This window comes from Danio rerio, chromosome 14 (genome assembly GCF_052040795.2).
Source record: "Danio rerio strain M-AB ecotype USA chromosome 14, GRCz13ab, whole genome shotgun sequence".
NCBI classification, from domain to species: Eukaryota; Metazoa; Chordata; class Actinopteri; order Cypriniformes; family Danionidae; genus Danio; species Danio rerio.
The window spans coordinates 7,005,301-7,023,112 of record NC_141034.1 but is presented as its reverse complement, the minus strand read 5'-3'; the positions used below and the strand labels follow the sequence as shown (position 1 = coordinate 7,023,112).

The following is a 17,812-nucleotide window of genomic DNA, read 5'->3' as shown; positions in this document are numbered from 1 at the left end:
AATTGAAACGATCATTTATACCAAACATCATTAGAATATTAAGTAAAGATCATATTCCATGAAGACATTTAGTAAATTTCCTACTGTAATATGAAGACTCAATTTTTGATAGACAATATGCATTGCTACGAACTACAGTTTTTGGGGCAACAACTTAATTGTTTTATGTTTAATCCACTTAAATTTGTAAAAACTAATAAGTTAACTTAATTCCTTTATGTTGTCTCAACACAAATCGATTGTGTGGCCCTACTGAAAAAAACAGCTTAAACCAGCCTGGGCTGGTTGGCTGGTTTTAGCTGGTCGACCAGGCAGGTTTTATAGGGGTTTTGGCCATTTCCAGGCTGGTTTCCAGCCATTTCCAGCCTGTCACTTCCAGGCTGGTCAAGCTGGTTTTAGCTGGATTTAGCTGGTCCTTTTTCAGCCTGACCAGCTAAGACTAGGCTGGAAATGGCTGGAAACCAGCCTGGAAATGGCAAAAACCCCTCTAAAACCAGCCTGGTCAACCAGCTAAAACCAGCCAACCAGCCTAGGCTGGTTTAAGCTGGATTTTTTCAGCAGGGTTAACCTGACTTTTTTTTACAGTTAACTGCAGCTATGTTTATATATAATAACTTAAACTTTTAAAAGCTGGTTAACAGTTACTTAGTCAACTAGTTAATAGTTAATTAGTTAAAGTTATTAGTAACTAATAAAGTTATGGTAAATAATAACCATAACTTTTTTTTATTTTGATTGCAATGCTGTATGATGTGCAACTTTTGTAAAGCTGCTTTCAAGCAATAATTATTGTGAATTATTATCCAAGTTTGTTATCCAAATAAACTTCAATAGAATTGAATTGGTCTACGTCAGTGGTGAAAACGAAAGCCGAATTCTCGTAAAAGTGTTTGTTTTGAGTCTTGTGTATTCGTTGTGTCCGATCACCCTCTAGTGGACAGACACGTTAAAGCACAGTCAGCTTTCACAATAAAATCACAATATAATGTTGTTTACAGTAAACTGAGAGGATTTTCTTTCTCTTTTCTCTCCCCCCTCTCCCTCTCTCTGTGACACACACACGCACACAATAAGTCACTATGTTCTCTCTCTCCCTGGTACTACAGAGAACAATGGAAACAATGCAGCTGTTCTGTGGAGACTTCACTGCTCACTCACTGACGCTGTGATGCTGCACACCGCCGAAAATGAGTGAGGTGAGACGGTCAGGATCAGGCTCCTATCGCCCGAGGTCCAGCTGGATAAAGGTGAGACACTCTTATTAAACGTTATAGATCAATTTTAATACAGACAGACTCAAGAAAAAGTTTTTCGATAGTTTCTGTTTGGCTTGTTTGTCTCGTATGGGCCTACCCAGAAACAAATGTATTGACGTTACAGTATGATACTTTCTGCTCGATTTTATCTGACATTTCTGATCAGCTATTTAGTTCGAAATGGTGAAAAAGGTGTTATTTCTACACATGCACGAGTTAAATGGGTACTTCACTTAAAAATATACTCTTATTTTAGTCTCCCTCAAGTGGTTCATAGTTTCTTTATTCTGTTAAACTCAAATGAAGATACTTTGAAGAATGCTGAAAGCTGTAACCATTGACTGCTGCCAAACAAATACTGTGGAAGTCAGTGGTTACAGGTTTCCAGCTTTCTTCAGAATATCTTATTTTGCGTTTGGCAGAAGAAAGAAACTCAAACTGGTTTGGAACAAGGAAAAGGAGTAAATGGTGACAAAAATTTACAGTTTTAGTTCAGTTTCTTATTTATTTTATCACTTGATTTTTAAATCAACAATAAATGATCAATAAGTTATGACAACACTTGTTTTTATGTTAATCCTAATGTATTAAACCAAGTTAATCATGTAATGTTTAATTTCATTTCAGTTAAAATGACTCATTTAAGGCAACCAGGTATTTCCTACACTGCAATAAATGTGTTGCTCCCTTTAACTTTTAAGTTGAATCTAATTAGTTGTATTAGTTGTTTCAACTTACATCAATAACAATGACGTAAACATCAAGTTAAGTGTTTTTTAGCGCTCTGTAGATTTAGACTAAGAATTTATGTTAGATTGGACAGTAAGTATGTTTGCATCGATTTTAATATGATTAAGACAACAGTCAACCATGTAAACAGCTATTTTTGATTACCTCAATCTGACTTAAATCATAGTTTATCTGAAATCAGATTAAGAAATGTGTTGTATATTTATTTTAGTCACATTATTAAAGTGCAGTACAGACATGTAAACACCTTAATCAAACTATTACTGTGGTGTAGGATTTTCGCCTCATTTTGTGACAGGATAGTCTATACACACGGCTATTTGACACTATTTTCTTATCGATTCCACAGACACACACAGACTGCGAAATGCAGAGGGTTTTTTTCTCCCATTCGGCGTGCGGTATCAAATTCCATTAAAACAACACTCTTCTAGCAGTTCATACTGACATCCAAAATCTTGTTTGTCATGGGGGGCATACATGAAATGTTCCTGGATGAAAGCGAAAGTGCCAAACTGCAGTTAAAGTCAACAAATAAAAAATGAAACGCCTGAAATGACATGAAATTCTGGAGGAAATGTGGATATCGTGGTGACGCAATGACGTTAATCAAATTATGTGCTATAACATGTAAAACGGGTTTATGAAAGGAACATTTAGAAAGCAACTCATGTAAACACCTTGATCATATTATTGTCTTATTCAGATCAAGGCAAAAAAATTCGATTACTGATGTCCATGCAAACGTAGTCACAAGTCCCAACCCTAGAAAAAAGGTGTTCCTTCATTTTGATGACAACCTTTCAACAGGTTTGTAGTAAGCCAATGTAAGGTTAATTGCATAATGCAAATCTTAAATTCATGCTAACAAACAACTGATCAAAAGAAATAGATTAATGCAGTTAAAATTAAAATGTGTATATTTTGTGGAATAAAATATTTTCTAGTCATCCACTATATCTCTGTGGTTTAAAAGGATGGGTTCGGGCACCATTTTTTTCACCAGTATTGTTTTAAAAGTATCAATTTAGCACCGTTATCGTTATACTCATTTAAGGCAGCCAGGTATTTTCTACACTGCAATAAATCGGTGGCTGCCTTAAATGTTTTAGTTGGATCTAAGTAATTTTATTAGTCGTTTCAACTTACAGAAATTAAAATGACTTAAAACATCAAGTTAAAACTGTAGCTTTACACTAAGAATCTCTTAGATTAGACAATGTGTGTATACTGTAAGAATACTTCTACTGGTGTGTCTATATATGTGTGTACATACTTATATATTGAATAATTGCTGAAGAAACTTAACTTTCTCAAAATGTATCTAATTAGGCACTAGTTTTTAATAATAAATAACTACTAGTGTATAAAGAAAGTTTTAGCACCTAATAATTACTAGTATACAAATTGCACTTGTATAATTGAATACATATTAGTCAACAATGAATAGATACAGTGCATCCATATCAGCCCCGGGACATTATATAGGCAGGTGTATGCCTTTTCAAATTATATATATATATATATATATATATATATATATATATATATAAGTCCAATTAAGCTGTTGAAACATTTCAAGAATGATCAGTGGAAACAGAATCTACTTGCGCTCAATTTAGAGCTGTCCTCCTGGCCTTCATTGGAAAAACTGGGCTGTGAATCCATACCACATCACAAGCAGAGAACCCAAATAAAGAGTCTTTAACACTTAATTTATGTCCAATCGCCAAAACAGGAAACTCATTAAAACTCGCAATTCTAACTTTAGAACTCAGAATTCTGACTTTATAACTCGCAATTCTGACTTAATAACTTGGAATTCAGACTTAATAACTCGCAATTCTGACTTAATAACTCTCAATATTGAAATTATAACTCGCAATTCTGACTTAATAACTCGCAATTCTGACTGAACAACTCGCAATTCTGACTTAATAACTCTCAATATTGAAATTATAACTCGCAATTCTGACTTAATAACTCGCAATTCTGACTGAAAAACTCGCAATTCTGACTGAAAAACTCGCAATTCTGACTGAAAAATTCGCAATTCGGACTTAATAACTCGCAATTCTGACTTAATAACTCTCAATATTGAATTTATAACTCGCAATTTAGACTTAATAACTCTCAATATTGAATTTATAACTCGCAATTCTGACTTAATAACTCTCAATATTGAATTTATAACTCGCAATTCTGACTTAATAACTCGCAATTCTGACTTTATAACTCGCAATTCTGACTTTATAACTCGCAATTCTGATTTTAAAACTTAGAATTCTGCATTAATAACTCAGAATTGCGACTATAACTAAGAATTCTGACTTAAAAACTCGCAATTCTGACTTTATAACTTTGAATTCTGACTTTATTACTCAGAATTCTGACTTAATAACTCTGAATTCTGACTTTATAATTTATTTATTTTTCATAATTGTTTTCAATTATTATTATTATTATTATTATTATTATTATTATTCAGTGGTGGGAACGGGCTTCCATATTATTGTGTGTAGAGTTTTGAGGAAATAAATAAATTGAATCCATTTTGGAACATAGCTGTAACTTAAAATAAATGTGGAAAAAGTAAAGCGCAATAAATACTTTCCGGATGCACTGTATATATATAAATATATATATATATATATATATATATATATATATGGGCAATTCCATGCAAATGTCAACCTTGCCATAAAAAAATAATTATCATATACACATATGTTTTATAAAAATAAGCATTTTCTCAAATATATGCATGTATGTGTGTATTTATATATACAAAATAAATATACACAGCACACAACACACTTATATTGTCAAAAAAACTTATTTTAGAGCACAGAACTTATATAAAAAGTTTATATAAAGAGTTTAAATGCAAAAACCTCTAACTGCTTCATTAGCATCTTTTTCCGACTCTTGTGTGTAGGCTCAAAATTTTACATTAAATAAGTTATTTTCATTGCCTTTAAAGTGAAATAATCTTAACATAAACACAGGAGGCTGAGAAAAATACTCATTTTAGGAGATTTCAGATGGCATTTAGAGGTTTTTTGCATCTGAACTCTTCATATATATATATATATATATATATATATATATATATATATATATATATATATATATATATATATATATGGGCAATTCCATGCAAATGTCAACCTTGCCATAAAAATAATTTAGTTTTCACCAAAATAGAGAAATTGTTTCTACATTTTTTGTGTTAGCAAGTTTTTTACAGTACTTTAAAAATACTCGTAAATGTATCTGTCTGTATTTCAAACTATTAATATGCCAAAATCACACAAGTGGCAATTTCACAGCTGTCACATCCATAACGGAAATGTGTCACATCCATAACGACACGTTTTCTTCATAAATGCAAAAATGTCAAATAAAATGAAATCAATCATTTTAATTCTATAGTGAGCCGACTTATACCTGTTTGATGAGCATTGTGTCTTTTGGATTGTGCAGTTTAACTGTCAGAATTTCTAAATAATCTGTTATCCACTGTAAATTCGCAAACTTTTTTTGTCACATCCATAACGCATGTTTATTTTCCTAATTTAAAATATAAAACATGTTTACATATTGATATTTTTCTGCTCCCAGAACTCTGTGGTGAGCAGTTTTGGAAAATATAAACAGAAGTTTCGATATAATGTCAACATATACTTTCTGTGTGAAATTACGTTTTGAGTTTTTACTGCAAATGTCACATCCATAACGCTGGAATTGCTCATGTATATATATATATATATATATATATATATATATATATATATATATATATATATATATATATATATATATATATATATATATTTGGTCGCCACACCACCAACTATTCCATACAGTAATGCCAACTGGCCCAGCCAGAACAAGCGACCTTCTTGCTGTGAGGCGACAGTACTAACCACTGAGCCACCATATGTGTGTGTGTGTGTGTTTGTGTGTGTGTATACACAGTTGAAGTCAGCATTATTAGGCCCCCTTTTTTTTTCCAAATGATGTTTTACAGAGCAAGGGAATGTTCACAGTATGTCAGATAATATTTTGTTCTTCTGGAGAAAGTCTTATTTGTTTTATTTCGGCTAGAATAAAAGCAGTTTTTAATTTTTTAAAAACCATTATAAGGTAAAAATTATTAGCCTCTTTAAGCTATATATTTTTTCGATGGTCTTCAAAACAAACCATCATTATACAATAACTTGCCCAATTACCCAGTTAACCTAATTAACCAAGTTAAGCCTTAAATGTCACTTTAAGCTGTATGGAAGTGTCTTGAAAAATATCTAGTCAAATATTATTCACTGTCATCATGGCAAAGATAAAATAAATCAGTGATTAGAAATGAGTTATTAAAACTATTATGTTTAGAAATGCATTAAAAAAAATATTCTCTCCGCTAAACAGAAATAAACAGGGGAGCTAATAACTCTGACTTCAACTGTATATATTAGGCTTAAATTACATTGATAAACAAGCGTCACTGATATTTTATTTTATTTTAAAATAACCAGTGAAGCATTTTTTTGCTTGTATTTTAAATGTGATTATGGTTTAATAATGCTACATAGAAAATATACACACATCTTTCAAACCAGATTAACATATAGCCTACACAAATTCCTAATCAAGGGGATAGCTGTTTTTATTTAATTAATTTAGCATATATTGTTAACTAACTTTTTACATCTTTAAATGCAAATTTACTAATAAGAAGTCTAATTTTAGGGTATTGGTGACTGAGATGTGTTTGTTTATTACCAGTATCAGACTCTCTAAACAAGAAAGCGCTTTGAGCTCTATAATGTATTCATTTAATCATTACATATGTACGTTTTGTATGTTGATATTTTGTTTATACGTGCCCCCTGGCATGTATATATTTAATGTAAGATGTTATATGCTGTCCTTTAAATATAAGAAATTCCCGTTTAAAATCTCGCGGGTTCCTCCAGCGGCCCAGCATCCCGCGCGAGCTCCGCCTCGTCCAGCTCGCGCTCTGAATGGACGGCTGCGGTTCTTTTCCGGCTACACCTGCTCAACCCACCAGGAAGTGCTGGGCGATAAATCCTAAAGTAATAATCCCTTTTACCTGGAGCGAGAGGAGCGAACAAACATTATTATGCAGCGCGTCCGCGGAAAGCCCTCCGACTAGATTCATGCGATCGACGCGCGCGATTAATGCAGGGTCACAAACACTCCGTCAACTCCCTGCAAGTTGGGGTTATTGTTTTCCTGCGGTGTAGCGTTTAGGGTTTTTTTGCGGTCCAAACCTCCCTCCGGCAATGGGATGCTGTGGAAGCGCAGAGGTAAGCGATGCCGTCCGCCACTGTACAGTGATACAATGCGGATGCTTTAATGTTTGTTATATTGTCGCGCGCGCTGAGATACATTGTTTCACGGCTGATCGCCTTTGACGGGCCAGTGAAGTGCTGTACTGTCGCTTGCACCGCATGTAATCCTATTATTATGTCCTGTACGGTCGCACATACCGATGAATGCGTTTGGCCATGACAGCTATTATAATGATATCTCTGTTGCAAACCTTGTGAGCACATCGATGATCATCTTACCCTTGTGTAAACATGTTTACTGGGACTGTTGTCTTGTTACTCACTGCTTACACAAGAGGTGTTACTTCTTATTGATGTCTATTGCGGTCGATGCTTGTGTGGTGAGATTTTGACAGGTCACATTTGAAGGCCTTATGGGGGTTTGTTGTTTTGCATTTGATGCATATATAAACTTGGGATCTAAAGAAATTATTTTTAGCATTGCTTTAAAATTTGATGTCAGTGTTTAATGAGCAGTATATGGAACCTACTTTGGGTCATGCACAAAAAAACATGTTTGTGATTATGAAACATAACCATTCATAAGTGTCAATTATATTGAAATTGGCATTTTTACACAACATAATTGCAAAAGTAACAGGCTTTCTGTTGATGTGTGGTTTGTTATTGAGTTAGTCGGTATTAAATTCGCATATTAAGTAATTCTCCTTAATATAATTTCAGGAAAGTATTCTGATTGAGGTAAAGTTAGTTTTATATTCACACAATTATTCAGTGACAGCTCCATACATTGTTTACCTTGGTACTTTGAATATTCGGACTGAAATCACATGTAAGTATGACTTTAAAACAACATTAGCACATAGAGGTAAAGTTGGTTTTATATTCGCACATTCGGACTTTCCCCTTAATAATATAATTTCATTAAAGTATTATTTGCAAACTCTAAATAGCGAAATCACATTAGCAGCCAATGACTATCAAAGTACAACATTGTTTACAGTCAAATAAACAGTGTTAATGTTGTTTTCAAGCCATACTTGCATGCTAATTCCGATCGATATTCAAAGTAACATGGTAAACAATATAGAGACTTCTAAATTAACGAATGTGTGAATATAAAACCAAGTTTACCTCTATCATTAGCACTATTTAATTGACTGTGAACAATGCTGCACTTTGATGGTTGTTGACTGCTATATTAGAATTTCCAATTAATACTTTTCTGAGATTATAATATTAATGAGAAAGACTGAATGTGCAAATATAAAAACATCTTTACCTCAATAGTATTCTTTGCAAATTCTAAATGGGGAAATCTTATTAGCAGCTAACGACTATCAAAGTACAACCTTGTCCACAGTCAAATAAATAGTGCTAGTGTTGTTTTGAAGTCATGCTTGCTTGTGATTTCAGTGCTAATATTCAAAGTACTATTGTAAGCAATTAATTGAGCATATTGTCTCTGAATTAATGTAGGAATATGATACTAACTTTACCTCGGTTGGTTTGTTAGGATGGGACAATATTTGGCTGAGTGGCAAGTATTTCAATATCTAGTGTCTGAGGGTGAAGTATCTTAGCAAAGCAAATTACATCTCAAAAATCACATTGTGATATATTTACGCTAGTAAATATTTTCATGGAACATGATTTTTAGTTAATATTCTAGTTATTTTTGGCGTGAAAGAAAAAAATCTGTCATTTTGACCCAACGTATTGGCAAAAATATATCAGTGAATCATGAGATTTATTTATTTATTTTTTTGTGGTCTACAGTCAGATTTTTTATCATTTCATTTCTGAAGATGTTTGGTAAAAATAGCAATAATATTGAATCTAATATGGCGGTTTATTTGAATGATAAAAATCAGTTTTAAGTTGTCTGAACATGAAGCACTGTGCATTTGTTTTTCAGAGGACAAAAAGAGAATGGAAACCTTTGGAGGACAGAAGCTGCACGGATCTGCCGTGGTTCCTGTTATTTACATTGTTCCTCGTGGGAATGGTCAGTCAACAAAGCATTCCATTCAGAATTTCTATACAATATTATGGTTTTATATGCATGTTATGCAAAGTTTCTCAGAATTCAGAGGAATTCTGTTATAGGCTATTACCTGGGATGATAATACACTTTTTGATTATACATATCCATCCATCCATCCATATACAGTTGATGTCAGAATTATTAGCCCCCCTTTGAATTTTTGTTCTTTTTTTAAATATTTCCCAAATGATGTTTATCAGATCAAGGAAATTTTCACAGCATTTTCACACCATTGTTGTGCAATAACTTGCCTAATTACCCTAACCTGCCTAGTTAACCTAATTAACCTAGTTAAGGCTTTAAATGTCACTTTGAGCTTTAAAGAAGTAACTTAAAGAATATCTAGTCAAATATTATTTACTTTCATCATGGCAAAGATAAAATAAATCAGTGATTAGAAATCAGTTATTAAAACTATTATGTTTAGAAATGTGTTGAAAAAAAATCTGCTCTCTGTTAAACAGAAATTGGGGAAAAATATATACAAATGGGGTTTGTACATGTGTGTACAGTTGAAGTCAGAATTATAAGCCCCCCTGAATTATTAGTGCCCCTGTTTAAATTTTCCTTGCTCTGTTAAACATCATTTGGGAAATATTAAAAAAGAAAAAAAAAAATCAAAAGGGGCTAATAATTCTGACTTCAACTGTATATATGTACGTCTTATTGGTCAGTTTTTGGAATTGATAATTTGAAATAATGACACCATTTCCATAACTGTATTTCATATTTTATTGTATGCGTTTAAGTAGTAGGAGCATTTTATTTACCTGCCCTCACCTCCTAGTATTCTACTGCGACATTGCAGATAGGAGATTAATGACGTCAGTATGTAATAACTGGTTATGATGTATTACTGTACTGATATCGAATTGTCTCCATCGCGGTGCACCGAAGAAACAAATAATTTTGACACCCATAGGGTAGACGTTAATAAAATATAGTTAATGGGTTATTGAGTAAATAATACGTAGAGGTGTGAACCTATACTGGTCTCACAGTTCGGTTCGGTTACGATTATCATGCCATCGATTCGGTTCAGTATGATATCTCGGTACATCACGGTGCATTGATGATTCTTTCCATACACAGTGTTATATTTTGGGGGGAGGCTATAACAAGCTGTCTGTATTAACACAAAGACACACCAGCACCACACTGTCTCTCATTCAAACACATACACAAACATAGACAGCACCTAACAAACACACACACACTTAAGCCCTCACAATATGCGTTTAGCCGGGAGAGCTTGTGATGAGCGGAGCCAAAAAAAAAAAAAAACGAAAAAAGGTACTTTTCTGACGGTCCCTTACTGAGAGCTGCGCTCCGCGTGAGCTCTCTCGGCTAAACGCATATTGCAAAGGGCTTAAAGGGAGCAGTGGTCGTAATGTTGAGCAAAAAAAAAGAAAAAGACAGCAGTGAAACATAACCAGCTTTGTCTTTTTGTAGGAAACACACTTTAGATCTTTTTAGGGTAAGAGGTTTTTGAGTTATTGCCGCTATAACTGAATGTGTCAGGAATATCGAAAGCAACACTAAAGCCTGATTTATACTTCTGCGTCAAACACCGGCGTATGCTACGGCGCTGACGCATAGCCCTTCGCCGTGGCCATCGCCGTCACTGACGTGCACCTCTCAAAAAATGTAACTACACGTCGCAACGACGCGTAGCATAAGCTCTGTGATTGGTCGGCTTGGTAGCGCTGACGAGTCTGGGCGGAACCGAGAGGCGCGCGAATGGCGCGACGCCGTGCGAGCGATTGTTTACAAGTGTGGAGTCCCGTGAAGGAGCTCCGGATGGAAAGTTTTGTTTTGTGTTTACCTCATAGTTAAAGTTGTTGCACGTCCGCCGGTTCCTGCCTCAAAATGAGCGAGTTTGAGCCACTTGTACATCCCGGAAGTGTTCAGGAAATGCAAAAAAGAAGCGAAGAAACTCGACACAGAGGAACATTTACACCTCACTGCCAACTAGCGTTTCGGAAGTGTTAATGCAGACCGGCAGAGACAGCGCGCAGAAGTATAAATGCACAGCCACGCGCGTTGCCTGCGCCGTGGGTTACGCCGGTCACCTGACGCAGAAGTATAAATCAGGCTTAACTTAACCGCGCTCATTTCTGGCACCCCCCTGGATGTACAGCGCCCTAAGCATTTGCCTATACTGCCTATGCCACGGGCCGGCCCTGAGTTGGCTCCTAAATGTTGTAAATACTGGCGCTCGCCTCCCTCGCGACAGAGCGCGTAGGAGATAGATGACGTCAGTACATAATAACCGGTTATGATTATTACTGAACCGATACCGAATTGTCCGCATCTGCATCGCGGTGCACCGAAAAAACTATTAATTTTGACACCTCTAGTAAATAATATAAATAATGCTTGTTAACTTCCGGCCACAGCTTTAGCCCCTCTAGCAACAACCATTGCAATGCTCACCCCTCCTCTCCTTTCGATTGGTCCGCTGCTTTGGAACTGACATTGGTGAGCGCCGTTGCTGCATATAAAACTTTCAATTATTTTAACTTGACTTCTGGGAATCTTAAAAATGCGGCGACCATTTGCGAGATGCGAGCATAACAGTCACGCATATCCATCAAGTGCATGTTAACAAAGGTCATTGAAATGGAAAAACATGTTTGTGCATTTAACTCAGTTTATTTTGTCAATAAAAATAACGTCGAAAAATGATCGTTGCCTATAGCTTGACACAAACCGAAACTGACATTTAATCTGCGCTAGTAACGTGACTGAAACTATAAATGTGCATGCTCTGCACATTTAAATAATGAACAGGGCATTATTGTTGACAAAAAAAGACGAGACAAAAATTGTCAAAATAATAAAAAACTAACCAACATAATTTTTTGTTATTCTTTCTTCATTGCGCTGTTTATTCATTAGAAAAGTGGTTCTTGGTGTGCAAATTCAGTTAAGTTGGAAGTCACCTTAGTCAAGCCATTTTCATTGACCAAATTAACTCTGATTTACACTAACGTATGCATACAAATTAAGAATACTTTACATATACTTTACACATGTACACATACAGTTGAAACCAGAAGTTTACATACCCTCGAAAAAAAGGAACATTTAAAAAAATGTCTGATGGTAAATCATACTAAACATTTACTATTTTAGGTTTGTTAGGATTACCTAAATCATTTATATTTGCTAAATGCCAGAATAATGAGACCATTTTTTTTTTTTTGAGAATTATGTCTGCTCGCATTCAAAACCAAACTAAGATCGCCGCGGCTTTTCACATGGCAGGTTTTCACATCCTTCATACATATTGAGAGATCGCGTTGATCGACTTGAAGAGGGAATATGTCCTGACAAAATCCACACAGACGTAACTCAGTAAAGTGTGAAGTCATGAATCATTTTAATCGTTGCATTAGTCTGAATGTAAATCCCCTCGTCAGGCAGCGCTGGAGCAGTGGGAGAGAGTGGATCAAAGCGCATCAAACCAGACGTATTAACATAAGAAAAAGACACAACTGAAGACACTTAAATGCTTGTATTTGTTTTATTTTTACCAGCTCTGTAATGCTCGTCCACAACTTTGTGCATCGAGTTTAAATAGGCTGTACAGTCTTTGGGTTCAGTCTGTTACAATCATGGTTGAAACCAGGCAGGCAGTCAGGCAGCGTAATGCAGCGAGTGGACCAAAGCGCATGAAATGATCAGTAATTAAAAGGCATAAAAGAAAAATAGAATAATAATATATACTTTTATATTAGACACACATCTGATGCTTGTATTTGCACCAGCTTCACGTCTTTAACTTCACGCATTGGGTTAAATTAGGCTTTGCAGTCTCCTTTACTTCCACTGTACCTGTTCAGTGGAGGGAACAGAACCAACCCGTGACGTCAGACACAGTGTCATTCCAAGATGGCTGCACCCTAGGTCCTAAATCTATAGTAAAACATGTCGTGTTCTTCAAAATGGTTACATTAATCGAGTTTGTTTAAATACAGACGATGGACTTGAAAATACAGACGACTAACTATTTTATTGAGCAAAAACTCCCAGAACTGGTGAGGAGATCTCCTAGCTTGTCACATTCTGCTCTTTTCACAGACACACACACACATATTGCCCTCGTCCTCACGCACGCGTCCACACACACACACACACACACACATTACCCTCCTCCACGGGAATGTAAACAAAGCGGCACGCATCGCGTTTTTAACGAGGCTTTGCACGCGATATGAGAATATAGCGAGTTAACCTGAAACAGTACACGCGGTTACAAGTAACAAATCACAACTAAATACATTTACAAGCTAGAGTCAACGAGGCAACAACTTTAATCGCTTTTAATTTCTGTGTTAGAGGGCGGGGCCGCAGTTTTCAAATCTCCCGGGTTTGCGCGTGCACGTGAATAACTTGGTTTCGTTAGTACGTCATGGCGAAACACCTAATGACTCGTTATCAAGACGACTCGATTGAAGCACTATGAGTCGACTCTTTTATAGATGAATCAACAGTTTTAAACACTGTACTCTTACAGATTTAAGCCTTAAGCCTGATTTATACTTCTGCGTCAGGTGACCGGCGTAACTCATGGCGCAGGCAACGCGCGTGGCTGTGCATTTATACTTCTGCGCGATGTCTCTGTCAGTCTGCATTAACACTTCCGAAACGCTAGTTGGCAGTGAGGTGTAAATGTTCCTCTGTGTCGAGTTTCTTCGCTGCTTTCTTGGTTTTCCTGAACTATTCCTGGTTATACAAGTGGCTCAAACTCGCTCATTTTGAGGCAGGAACTGGTGGACGTGCAACAACTTTAACTATGACGTAAACACAAAACAAAACTTTACATCCGGAGCCCCTTCACGGGACTCCACACTTGTAAACAATCGCTCGCGCCATTCACGCGGCTCTCGGCCCCGCCCACACTCGTCAGCGCTACCAAGCCGACCAATCACAGAGCTTGCGCTACGCGTCGTTGCGACGTGTAGTTACATTTTTGAGAGGTGCACGTCAGTGACGGCGACGGCCACGGCGAAGGGCTATGCGTCAGCGCCGTAGCATACGCCGGTGTTTGACGCAGAAGAATAAATCAGCCTTTAGCTGGATATTTCACTTCACTTAGAGCTGTGTCACACACTACATGGAAGGGCATTTTCAAAAACCCATAATATGGGCTCTTTAATGTATTTTCATTAAAGTGGAATCCAATGTACAAAACAAGGTATACTTGACTGAATGCTTAAATTCCCCTTTAAATTTACAAATGTTTTAATTTTTAAAATGAGCACTTTTCATGATTCTTGCTGTTCTCATCGCAGTGTGGCATCTGTGGGTTTACCATCGCGACCGGAGGGGCGGCGCGGCTCGTCTTCGGATATGACAGCTACGGGAACACATGTGGCCAGCGCAACGAGCCCATCGAAGGGGTCCGACTGAGTGGACTTGACCACACTGACAGAAAGTAAGTCGGCTTGCCTTTTATCCCCTTTCAACGCTTCGCCCACACCCCCTCCTCCTCACCATCTACATTTACACATCCGCTTTGACCAGTTTTGTGAATGGTCAGTGGTGAAATCGGAGCGCTCCAGCTTCTTTGCCCTTCAATTATCACATCAGTGCAAATGTCAAATGGCTGGCGTTTCACCTCAAGATGGCTTTAGACTATCTGAGCTCCACACACAGAGCCTTGAATAATTCAGCACAGGCCCCGAGGACTGGTACTGTCACAGTGTGTGGCCCTTAATGGGTGCTAGCCAGCAGGAACGACAGGTATTGCAGGCGATTTCATTTGTGGCCCTGTCAAATGTCTTGTTTTTGGCTCTCCTATATGGTCGAACTGGATCTTGTGTAGCTTTTTAGAGACGTGTCTGAGGTCTGACTCATCAGGAAGACGTGCGGCTCATTTGGAGGAGTATTCACTGGGTTGTCGGAGCAGATGGGAACTTAATAATGGCTTGAAAATGGCTTTCTGGAACTGTCAGAGAATAGGCTGTGCCAGTGAAGGCTATGCACTGCCGTTTATGTGTATATTTAATGATGTTTTGACTTTGTATAAATATAGTTTAAAGCTTTTAAAGGGATAATCCATTTGGTAACTGTAGGGTCGTTTCAATCCTGTTTAGCTTTTAGTGAAACACTAAAGAAACTAATGTTGTGAACCAGTTCATCTTTTGTGCCCTGCTAATCAAGTAATTCTGCTTTGGAGTGACTTTAGTATAAGGGGGTCAAAATTGATTGTCTCTTCAATGCACCACTATGCAGATGCGGATGATTCTGTATCAGTTCAGTAATGGATCATTCGTTTTATTACGTACTGATGTCATTTATGCCCTTTGTTGTGGTAGGCATGGGCCGGTAGATAACCTTGGATAAAAATATCATTGAATAACGGTATTGTGCTCACTAGGGATGCAACAATACAGTTAGCCCATGGTTCAATACATACCCGGGGTTTTAACAAGGTTTACGGTTTGGTTCGGTTCTCATGGCTTGACACGTGTTTTTTTTTTTTTTTTTATTCTATAGGCCATAGGAAGCGTAAGAGGTTAAGGAGAAAAAAATATAAATGATTTATTGCAATACTCATTTTCACAGAGCAGAAACATGCAACAATGAGTATCTAGAAGTGTGTTGATATTAGAGATGTACCAAATTTTCAGCCACTGATTATGGGTTATGCTATTTAATGGACACTCAGGGCCCTATCATACACCTGGCGCAGTGTGGCGCAAGGTGCGGCGCAATAGTCTTTTGGTAGTTTCAGCTTGGCGCAAGAGTCGTTTTGAGGTGTTGTGCTACGCTGTTTAAATAGCAAATGCATTAGCGCTCATTTGTGCGCCCATAGGCGTTCTGGTCTAAAAAGGAAGGCGTTCTGAGGCGGACCGCTGGCGCGTCGCTATTTTGAGAAACTATAATAGATTTTTCATTAGACCAAAACTAACCCGGTCTAAACTCCGGCGCAGAGTTGCGCCTCGCTTACACACTGCTTAATACGCACAAGAGAACAATAGGCAAATATCTTTACATATGAAAAAATTTAAATATTAAGGATATATATAGGATATAATAAGAATAGATATAGAATATAAATATAAAGGATTAAAATAATACAAAACATATTATTTTCTAGCCTACATAAATATGAAAAACCACTGCTTTTATGCCTCTTCATCATCTCGGGAGGCTTTTTCAGTTCATTCATAACAATTTGCTTTTGTATAATGTTATTATTATTAGCAGTATTATTTATTATATCCATATTTATATTTGTTTTATTAAAAAAAAAGCTTAGATTTGCCCACCTGTCAGGTTTTAGACCATATGGGGCACAGCATGTGTTTTAGGATATAACTCAGGTTGTTGAGCACATTTTGTTATTATTGTTCATTTATTTGTTTGCTGGAAATTATAACTGAATTTAGAAATAGTTTTGAAACTAATATTTGCACTTAACAAACAAAAGTATTTATTTGTAGACTAATTGATGTCTGTGCGTAAATAAAATGAAATGCAAATTTTTTCCACTTAGACTTACTTTGCGTCCTGTAAATAGCGAATGCGCTCTTGGCGCGACTCAGCTGCTCTTAAAGGGAATGGGAGATGAGATTCTAAGTGATTTATTCTCAAAACACACCTATAACTCGTTAAGTAAATAAACTCAACCCTTTTAGACCATGCGCCGCGGCGCAAGGCAGATTTCCCGTCCTTAAAGTCCGTCCGCAAAAACGCGTTCTGACACAGCATGAAAGCGTTTGCGCCCTGCGTTTTGCGCTCTGCGCATGGACCGTCAAAATAGAGCCCCTTAATTTTTTTGTGGCTTCAGTCATTGATACTGATAGCAAAATACCAATCGTTATTGTTCAATATAAAAGAAAAAAAGCAAGATGACATTTTTGGCATATCGCCTAGCCCTATTATTAAGTAAAATCTAAAATTCCTTATGGAAATCATTAGAGGCTCAGAGATAACAAATTTAACCGAATCAGTGACATGGTAATTGCATACCTGTCAACCCTCCCGTTTTTCCCACTATCATCCCGTAAAGGTATTTTCCCGTTATTATTCTGTATTTTTACTCTTTGCTAAGGCTGTAGATTAGAAGTAATGTCATTATAAGTAGTGTTTAATTGCACAGATTGCTTTGATGTATTTGTAGGAGACATGGGTATTAACGTTGTAGTTCTTGCATATGTTTTTGACTCAAAGAGATGGTAACCAGATATTTAATATTTACTTATTGTTGGGGTCTTGATATTGATGGATGTCCCAAGAAGGGATGCAACGATTATAGATTTTGGTTGTTCGATTATAGCCTGAGAAATAATCACGGTTATCACGATTACTATGCATTTTTTAATTTCAAAACACTGCTAGTTTAGAAAAATTACATAAAAACTCCTTAGTTTAAAGTGTTGTTTATTACTGCTCAGTAACCAAGTAATACAATATAAAATAATAATAAA

At 36.4% G+C, this 17,812-nt stretch overlaps 1 protein-coding gene across 15 annotated transcripts in view; it reads left to right on the top strand.

Annotated features, from left to right (window-relative positions):
• The first annotated feature begins 1,099 nt into the window (after nt 1–1,099).
• slc44a1b (solute carrier family 44 member 1b) overlaps nt 1,100–17,812 on the top strand; it is a 68,773-nt gene continuing 52,060 nt past the window's right edge. For 8 of the 15 annotated variants that reach the window (XM_087281099.1, XM_087281097.1, XM_087281095.1 and 5 more), the window contains exons 1-3: nt 7,076–7,336; nt 9,240–9,329; nt 14,669–14,811. Coding sequence is in view for 10 of the 15 variants with exons in the window: in XM_087281095.1 (XP_087137221.1) it covers nt 7,313–7,336; nt 9,240–9,329; nt 14,669–14,811 (257 nt within the window). In the remaining 5 variants the exon portion in view is untranslated. Of the gene's footprint in view, nt 1,248–7,075; nt 7,337–9,239; nt 9,330–14,668; nt 14,812–17,812 lie in introns of those variants that run through there. The other 7 variants (XM_087281100.1, XM_087281098.1, XM_087281093.1 and 4 more) reach the window with 1 other exon arrangement.